Raw genomic sequence first — 8871 nt, 5'->3', positions numbered from 1 at the left:
AGATTACTTCATGAAGTGGACCCCTCTCTTGTCTTTCCGAAGATTGTTTCATAAGCATTCATCCCGTCTTCATTGATCAAGCAATTATTCCATGGAGGTGCCATTTCCATGTTTTCATGGGCCCTTCCTTGCTGTCTCCTCATCATGCTCTACGCTACGGGCATTCTAACGATATTTTTGCAGAAGAAGATGAAACCTTCTGCTAAGCTAAGCTTTTAAGTGAAATTTTAAAATATAATTTATGTTATTTGATTCAAATTAACACTTATTAGCATTTAATCTGATTAAGGCTCTGTTCAATTCCGTCAAGAGAAGCAGTCACTTATTCCATGGAATCTGACATTGCATGGATGTAATTTCAGAAATTCAGCCTTTGCCTCTCTTTGTTTTTTCTATAAAAGTAGAAAGGAATTTCAAATTTCTCACCTTTTTTCTTTTACAGCTGGTATTTTCTGTCATAAGCCTTCAAAAGCAATACATGGACTGAATGATTTCAAAAGAATTTTGCTACGTACACGATCTATCCACCAGTTGCCATTGAATGTATGGCAGGCACCCACTAAGCAATCACACAGCACTGTGCATTCAACTTCATAAAATGCGTGAGGGTCAAAAATCTAAACCCCCGCACTGGTGGTTATTTATGTACAATCTAATATTGTGGATGTAATATGATCAAGAAATCATAATACATGCTAATTTACATCAATTTGAACATGAAAAAGAAGAAATCCGGTATCCACTCACACATAATGCCAATCTTATCAAATATTCTTTCCAAATTTCACTTCCCGAAAGATTTCAAGCATCCAATGAGAGTTCATGCAAGTCGATCACACTAGTTAATCACATAAATCCGATGGTTGAAATTTTTTGGGAAGTGAATTTGGGAAAAAGATCTTGCTAAGATAGCATTACTCTCTCTCTCTCTCTCTCTCTCTCTCTCTCTCTATATATATATATATATATATATATATATATATATATATATATATATATATATATATATAATTGGATTGGTGGAATTTACTGCAGTTATTGTGTGCTTTCAATCAAATTGTCTCCTTCGAATTCTCTTCTTGGTTGAAGGGACTGGAGCTTCTCCATTGCCAGGAAACTCCCATTTTACGACATCTCCGTCCCAAGAAGAGCTGACGAGCATGGGATAATATGGGTGCCAACTACAATCTCTTACAGGTGATTTATGATGTTGTAGTAATGAAACTAGTTCTCCAGTCACCTGCAAGAAATTTCCAAGTTAATAATCAATGGAAGAGTGGACTCATAAACGATAAAGAGTGGATCAATAATCAATGGAGTCTGGATAGCGTGAAGTCAGCATTGGTCCAGCCAGCATAACCCCAGTTAAACAGGTAGCTAAATTTTACTGCGGCTCGACATCCGTTGGCTGAATAAATCATATCCATAGATAGTATTTTCAAGCAACAAAAACTCGTGCAAAATAAATTCACATTTCCAAAAAATAAAAGTGCTTCCCATTCGAGGCATAGATATTTCAGGAGCACCTCATTCTATGCTTCACCTACCAATATCATAATGCAGCATCTACATTTTGCAATTACTTGCAAAGCGTAAACCATGCATATAGAGAATAAAAACAGCAGAAGATTTGCTTACTTACCAAGTCATAAATATAAACACAAGAATCATGAGATCCAGTGTAGATGTACTTCTGGCCAGTACTGCAAAAGGTGATTCAAAAAATGAAAGCATGTCAACTCTAAGTATTAGGGCTTCTAGCACATTCAAATCAGTAAAATAACATCATGCCAGGTGAAAACAAGACACAAACATGGGTTAAGCCTGATGAATGACTATGGTGGCAGCATATCAAATGAAGTAGCTCTCAATGAACTCTTGGACTAGCATCAGAAAAGAGCTTCTGAACTTTCATTATGACAAAAGTACAGAGATTATATGTTAAAACTCACCTATATACAGGAGAAAAGTAGCAGCGGATAAGAGTGCGCAGAACCGAATGACCTTTATATGTGGCTACTGATTGATCGCAGGGGTGTTTCAAATCTCTTGCCTCATATGGGTAGTCCATCCACCTGTAGTCCCATTCATAATTCCTAAGCCCTGAATAGCTACAGTAGAAAAGAATGGTATTATTAGAGTGGTCTAATAATTGTCGAAGTGAACAACAGCAGAACCCCTTCTTTTTTTTTTCATTTGACTCGATATAACAACACAGCTAGCCCATGATCATTCTCAAAAGTTAGCCTGAACGGTTAAAAGTAATGGTTTGGTGCAAATATCAAAGATGATAAACGTCAATGTACATTACAATGCCAGGTCATATTTTTATAAATAAAAGACAGAATTCAAGGGCAGAACAGCAGGTGAAGTATACCTAGTAGCATTAGGGGCCATTTTCCGAATATCCCAAAGTTTGATAGTCTGATCTTTACCATTTGAGATAAAATACCGACCATCTCCATGGCTGTCAATAAATGTTATGCCTTCTAAGTGTCCTGTTAGGACTCCAGCTGGCTTCCCTTTTGCAATAAAGCAGCGTCTATCCCACACCTACACTAAATTAATGACATTTGGTATCCTTTGCCTAGTAACACACATTACAAGGTAAACATGTCAACCATTTCTTTTCAGCACGGTATTTAAGGTTTTTTTTTGTCTTTTTATATTGGCATGCATTATACAGACGGAATTTTATGAGAAAACTGAAATCCCACATTGATCAATAATTTGCCATGTTAATGACATAAAACTACTTTATAAAATGCCAAAAAGAATTTTGTCAAAGCTTGCAAGCAACATAATTTTAGGAGTGCAGGGTAGAATACCCATTTATGTCCACAGTAAGTGACTACTATTACCTCTTTAGAGTAAGTGACTGCTATTACAACTCTACAGCTACAGATCCCACCAAAGCTTTAACAGCAAAGAAACTATTTATATCATAACATGAACACCAAGTACAAGCATTCTTTTCCAAATCGTTGATGAATTCAGCTTCTTCAATCAGCACTGGCAATCTGTTATCATGAGATTTGGTACTAATAGCTTTTCTTCAGGAAAACTAAACTATTAAACCATTGGCCAGAGTGCTCCTAACCGCAAAGGCGCAAAGGTATTGGAAAGCCATGAAAAAATCTTTTTCATGCCAAGCAGCTACAGTACTGAGGCCAATGTCATGTAATCTTGGTATTGGTATCTTAAAGACACAAGATTAAGACACGAGGAACACTGAATAAACGGTAATGATACCAAGAATTATGATTTCCAAGACAGAAATCTTAACAGCAATTTATTTCAACTCAATTAAGCCTTATTATCCAAAACACTGCGTCAACTAAATAAAAATTTCAGCAATCAGAAAATCCATCATAGGAAATAGAATTTCACAAAATATAATATTTTCTTTGAAGTAGCATGATGAGATGAAATATAATGTCTTTGAAGGTGCTAGTTAGATTCGAATGAATACCTAATAATACAGGACACAGAATGATAACTTCCCTAGAGCTTTCAATATTCAATACAAGAAATTAATATAACTTACCTTGCAAAGATTATCATCACTCCCAGAAAAGATAAGGTGGCCACTTTCATCAGCAAAACATACAGTGTTAACATCAGACTGCAACATTAAACAAAACACAGAAACTCTGAAAAGTCTACAAGTCTATATTACAATCCCACTTGAAGAGAGGTCAACACATTATCAACTTCCACCATCACAAATAGAAAAAAAGGGAGGGTGGTTGCATACTCCCCAATTTTCTGCCATGATATCTTTTGTTGTCTGATTTCTCCAGACAAATTTTGTTCACGTATGCTAACAACAAGCTTGGTCTATGCATTGTATTTTTACACGTGATCAAAATCACAATTATCAAGTACAAGGGCAAGGGCAAGGGCAAGAACAAGATTACTAATAAGTGACACGTGAATTTCAGACATGGAAACTAGTTGATAAAAGATGACAAAAATGGTATTGTATTTCTTTTTCATCAATGAATTCATCTCAATGCCTTCAACTTGTGAGTATATATATGATGATGACAATGCCATTGCATTTCTGTAATCAACGCATTCATCTCAATATCTTCAACTTGTGAGTACATAAACTCAACTTTGTCACAACCATGTGGTTGTTACAGGCCATTTCTATAATAGAAGACTTCAATGCCTACCCTAAAAGACCAAGGGCTGATGATCCAATTGGCTGGTTGAGATTATACATGAATACCCTGTATGCTAATACTCCCACCATTTACCATGTATTAACACTCTGAGCAGCTTATGGATAGTAAGATGGACATCCACACAATTTGCAGGAATTAATGTATGCTCAATCTTAAAAACCATTATGCACCAAGAAAAGAAAAATGCAGCCATTAGCCAATTGTGGTTATACTGAAGTTATCACAATATTTTACCTACCGTGTGTGCCAAAATTCTGAGGGAGAGCTTATTTTGTTCAAGGTCGTAGACATATATGGAGTCATCATTACTTCCTGCAACAAGTTCTCGCCCATCAGTGGAAAATTTCACAGAGAAGATTCCAAAAGAATAGCCCCCATCACCAGAAGAAAAGTCCAATCCGTCATGAAACTCCTACAAAACATATGGACTCAAAAGTGAATATTTTTTTTTACATGAAAACAAATAAGACTAATGAAAACCAGGATATCCATCTCCACATGATGACTAGAGAGGTCAATAACCATTTTTGGTTACAACTTATGAGCCGCATTCCATGGCACAAACAAATCTATATTGCCATTGCATCCTCTTGAGAATAGAGAATCTCAATAAAGCAAGCAGGAACTGAAACCAAGATTTTGGTACTGAGAAGTACATGTACAGTGACAAATTAAAAAGTTTTCAGCATACAACTGTGTGCCAAAATCAGTGTAGCGAAAAAATAAATTATTCTATGTCCCACAGTTTTTTTCCAAATAGCAAACTCCTCTTAGATGGAAGCCAATCAAGCAGGTTGTTATTGATTTTCCTAACCTTGTAGATTCCAATACCTAAACATGCATGCATCAACATGTATCAAATATGGGACATTTTATTTGTTTATTTATAGCTAGAAGTACTCCATGTCTATGAAATCCATTATAGGCTCAGTCTGCGTGTATTGTCACTTTTAATGGCAGCAACCAACTTAACGAATTTCTAGTTATATCAGTACAGTAACAATCAGATTGTGACTTGCATTGAAAATACAACAGGCAAGTGGGTTGTGCTAGCTGGCATCAAATACTCATTACTATTCTGCCATTTTCTTTATCTAAATGTTACATGTTTCAATAATAAGATAAAAATACTGCATACCGTAACGTTTGCAAGCGACTCTGTTTCGGCAGACCCAGCATCAACAATATGGACAATAGGTGACATGCTTGCATAAACCTGCAACAGCAAAATAAATGCTGATTAGTATATATGGGAGGAGAGATGTTCAGCCTACCCAACAAAGGGAAAAGCAACTTCCAGTGACCAAGTACAAATCTAAAAGAAACCAAAGAGGATGATCTATAACAAGCACCTTCAAGTATGCATGCTTGTACAACCTTAAGATTCTGGTGGTTAGTAAATGTATTAGTAAATGTAGAGCGATCATTAGGGATGTTATCAAGCTATTTATCAGAGCATTCACTTAAGTCAAGAAACTTCAAAGATGTAAAGAGAAAGCACTGGATGTGAAAACAGGAAGTAACAGCAGATAAATCATGGCATTTCTCTCCAACACTAAATATGACGCAAATCTATATGAATGCATGTTACTTGCATTCTGCTAATACCAAAAAAAGAAGAAGCTGCGATCACGCCATCTGGGCAGCCCAAACAGCCTGACACCTTTCACATTGTTTGGGTCAGGCCCAAATGACGTGAGACCCACGGTGTTCCACCTGTACCTATGGCTACTGGTTTTCTTTTATAAACAAAACTGGTTATATGGCCATGGCACGCAAAACAAGATCACACATTCCAACAACCAGAGCCTCCCCTTTTTTAGAAGTAATTTTTACCCATGTATGTTTCCATTGCTCTATGTCTCAGTAAAAGAAACTTACCATGCCTCAAGTATTTTCATTGGTTTCCTGCTCGGTCTAAGATATTTCTATTAATCAGGATAACAGACAAATGACGGTGTTGTAATTGTATACCATCATCACCTGGGCTACCACCCCTATCCTGTCAAGTAAGCTACCAACTTCATAGTCAAGTACGCATGTGTTCTCTCAATATATAAATACTTAGTTACCCACACCAAAAGGGGCAGAACATAATCTCCATCACTAAAGATCACAGGAACATATTCCTGACCAAAAAAACACTATTCTCTATATTTTCTTGTTTATCCTTCTCTTCCTACACTTGCTAACTTAACCATCAGAGGTCCCCCACAAACACATAGGGGAGTTGTTTTTGCGGGTATCCCAAGCTCATCTAGTCCATCTTGTTCATTCAATCCATTTCATTGTTAAGATATGAAGGCCTAAAATCTATTTGAAGTTCTCATTGACTTCATCGGCCACACTACCAAAGCCCGCTACTTTATAAATTAAAAGAAGTTTGTTTTATATGATGACTTGAAGTGCTACGAACAATATCAGAATATTAATAGGGATGACATTTGTTGATTTATTGCTTGAAAATGCAATTTTTGTAGCTGTAATCGTTTATGACACCTTTTTTCCATCTTTCAATGCCCACTTAGGATCTAACTCTCAGAAGTGTACAAATGAAAAAAACATTTCTCACTTGCAAATTTAATTAGCTAAAATTCAAACTCACGAGATGGCGCTGATCTGGGGAAAGAGATGTATCGGTAACAGTCCAACGCAAACTTTTGGCAAGAATGTTCTTCTGAACTTTCCACCCCTTCTCCACATTGTATATTCTAATATAGCTTCCCTGAAACAAATATTTGTGGAAAACGAGCATTAAATTAATTACAAGTATGATAACCAACCTTTGCAGTTTGTTCCCCTTTTAATTTATCGATTCCCCAAACCCAATTTCAAAACAAAGCAATATACACAATACCTGAAACCCAGCAACAAATAGAGAGCCATCAGCTGAAAACTGCGAGACATAGGCTCGGGTACTCATCTGGTCAACAAGCCAAGGTCCATTGACAGGCAAATATCTGCTAAGCATGTGACAACGATCAGCTGCAGAGAATCTTCCCCTTGCTGAATAATTAGCTTCTCGACCAACCAACATCTTAACAGTGGAAACAGATGACTTATGCATGCCGGGAACAAGTTCGGCCAGCTGTTTATGCGGACTAGATTTCAACTTCGTAACCTGAGCAATTTCATGGTCTAAGTTATTCAACCAATTGCTGGCTCTCTTGCTGCTACCAGCCTCAGGAATGGTCTTGCCACCATCACAGAGTTCAGATTCAGTCTCCAGTCTGCTCATAGCGTAACCCATTTCGTCTACCGAAGTTCTTCTAGCAAAAAAATACATTTTACATTAAAACCAACCACAATATTTATACTTGAGGAAAATTTACAAAACTGGGGAGCCTTCATATCCTGCAAAAAGAAGATGGTGATAGACTGATAGTCCTTTTTAGCTCCCTAATTCAAAGGGTTTCTTTGTTTTGTTTTTTTAGAACTGTAGAATGGAATAACAATCCAATAACCCGATAATCTAAGTCGAGCTACTTAATAAGCTATCCACAAAATTTCAAAGAGATTGAGTTTGCACATGCCTGCCTTAAAAGATTATATAATGACAGGTATCAAGATTTCTGAACCACAACAGTATCCTTTGATCAAGAAAGTTGAAAACAGTCAAGAAACAAACTGAACAGAATTCGAGAAATAAATAATGAAAAGAAACAGTCAAGTGAAGCTACTGACCTTTCTTCTTCTTCTTCTTCGGTTGCTGGGCTTCACCGTCGCAGTTGATAATGTTTGGATGAACGGACGTGAATGGATAGTATGTACAGGTACGGATATTTTCGTTGTTTTTTTGTTTTTTTTTTCTAGCAGTGGCACAATCACATACGCGCAAACACTACACGTGCTCAGCTAAGGGGTGATTTCGATATTTCATTTTCTATTAATCGAACGTAAGATGGTTTGGTTTGGTTTCAATCCAAAGTCCGGAGAGCTACAAACTAAGTTTGTTAGGACTTGGGACTCGAGAAGTTACAGTTTTTACTATAAATGTAACCCAAGCTATGAATCAATATTTTTTGTATAAAAATTACAAAAAAAATTTAAAATTTAAAAATATTAGGTCTTTTTGTAAAACTATACTTAAGAGTATTGGGTCTGTTTGCTACACCTGAACCAAAAGTTATATTTATAATATTAATAATAATATTAAACTTTCATGACCCAAATTTAAGTGAGTTTAGTTGCAACATCAAACCCAGAGCCTTAAATATGAGTCTGGCTGCAAGGTCGTGTTATAAAAATATGATAATTAAAAAGAAAAAAAATTAATATTACATAATGAAATTTAAAAAGATAATTAAAAAGAAAAAAAACAATAAAGCAAAGGATTATTCCGATGAATAGTGCTCTGCAAAGAAGGGTACAGTAAAATCCCCTTATGAGATCACAATAATATAATGAACAGTAAACAAAATAAATTATAAAATTTAATTTTTAATCAAATCGATATTAAAATATGAAATTGAAAGAAAAAAACTACTTAAGAAAAAGAAAAAAAATTAACTGATTTAACCCGTCAAACCTGGGATTTGTGTCATGAAATTGGAAAAAAAAAGGTTGATGCCTTTTAGTTATAGTTAATTACAATATTTAAAGATGAAATTGGAAGAAAAAAACCAAAGAAAAAAAAGAAAAAAAATTTGAATCAATTGAGTTAACCCGTCAAACTTGG

General features: G+C 35.7%; 1 protein-coding gene across 3 annotated transcripts; it reads right to left on the bottom strand.

Annotated features, from left to right (window-relative positions):
- Nucleotides 1-590: 590 nt before the first annotated feature.
- Nucleotides 591-8045, bottom strand: LOC7466264 (LEC14B protein). Of its 3 annotated transcripts, none has more exons than XM_024585313.2 (10): nucleotides 7878-8045; nucleotides 7051-7459; nucleotides 6799-6918; nucleotides 5332-5409; nucleotides 4432-4605; nucleotides 3548-3625; nucleotides 2378-2553; nucleotides 1953-2111; nucleotides 1643-1703; nucleotides 591-1240 (listed from the first exon to the last, which is right to left on the bottom strand). In XM_024585313.2, exons 2-10 carry the CDS (start codon nucleotides 7441-7443, stop codon nucleotides 1049-1051), a joined length of 1431 nt encoding a protein of 476 aa, XP_024441081.1. In that variant the 5' UTR covers nucleotides 7444-7459; nucleotides 7878-8045; the 3' UTR covers nucleotides 591-1048. The 3 variants fall into 3 exon arrangements, with proteins under 3 accessions (XP_024441081.1, XP_024441082.1, XP_024441080.1); XM_024585314.2 differs by having other exon boundaries at nucleotides 7051-7462; nucleotides 7878-8039; XM_024585312.2 differs by lacking the exon at nucleotides 7878-8045 and having other exon boundaries at nucleotides 7051-7494.
- Nucleotides 8046-8871: the final 826 nt, after the last annotated feature.

This window comes from Populus trichocarpa, chromosome 14 (assembly GCF_000002775.5).
Source record: "Populus trichocarpa isolate Nisqually-1 chromosome 14, P.trichocarpa_v4.1, whole genome shotgun sequence".
In the NCBI taxonomy this organism is placed as follows: Eukaryota; Viridiplantae; Streptophyta; class Magnoliopsida; order Malpighiales; family Salicaceae; genus Populus; species Populus trichocarpa.
The sequence above is the reverse complement of the archived record's forward strand: the minus strand, read 5'-3'. Positions and strand labels throughout refer to the sequence as shown.

Coding starts and splice junctions, on each gene's coding strand:
- LOC7466264 (XM_024585312.2), bottom strand. CDS start 7,479: ATGTATTTTTTTGCTAGAAGAACTTCGGTAGACGAAATGGGTTACGCT. Junction 3,626..4,431: donor TCAGAATTTTGGCACACACG/GTAGGTAAAATA, acceptor TTAATGTTGCAG/TCTGATGTTAACACTGTATG. Junction 2,554..3,547: donor GTGATGATAATCTTTGCAAG/GTAAGTTATATT, acceptor AATTTAGTGTAG/GTGTGGGATAGACGCTGCTT.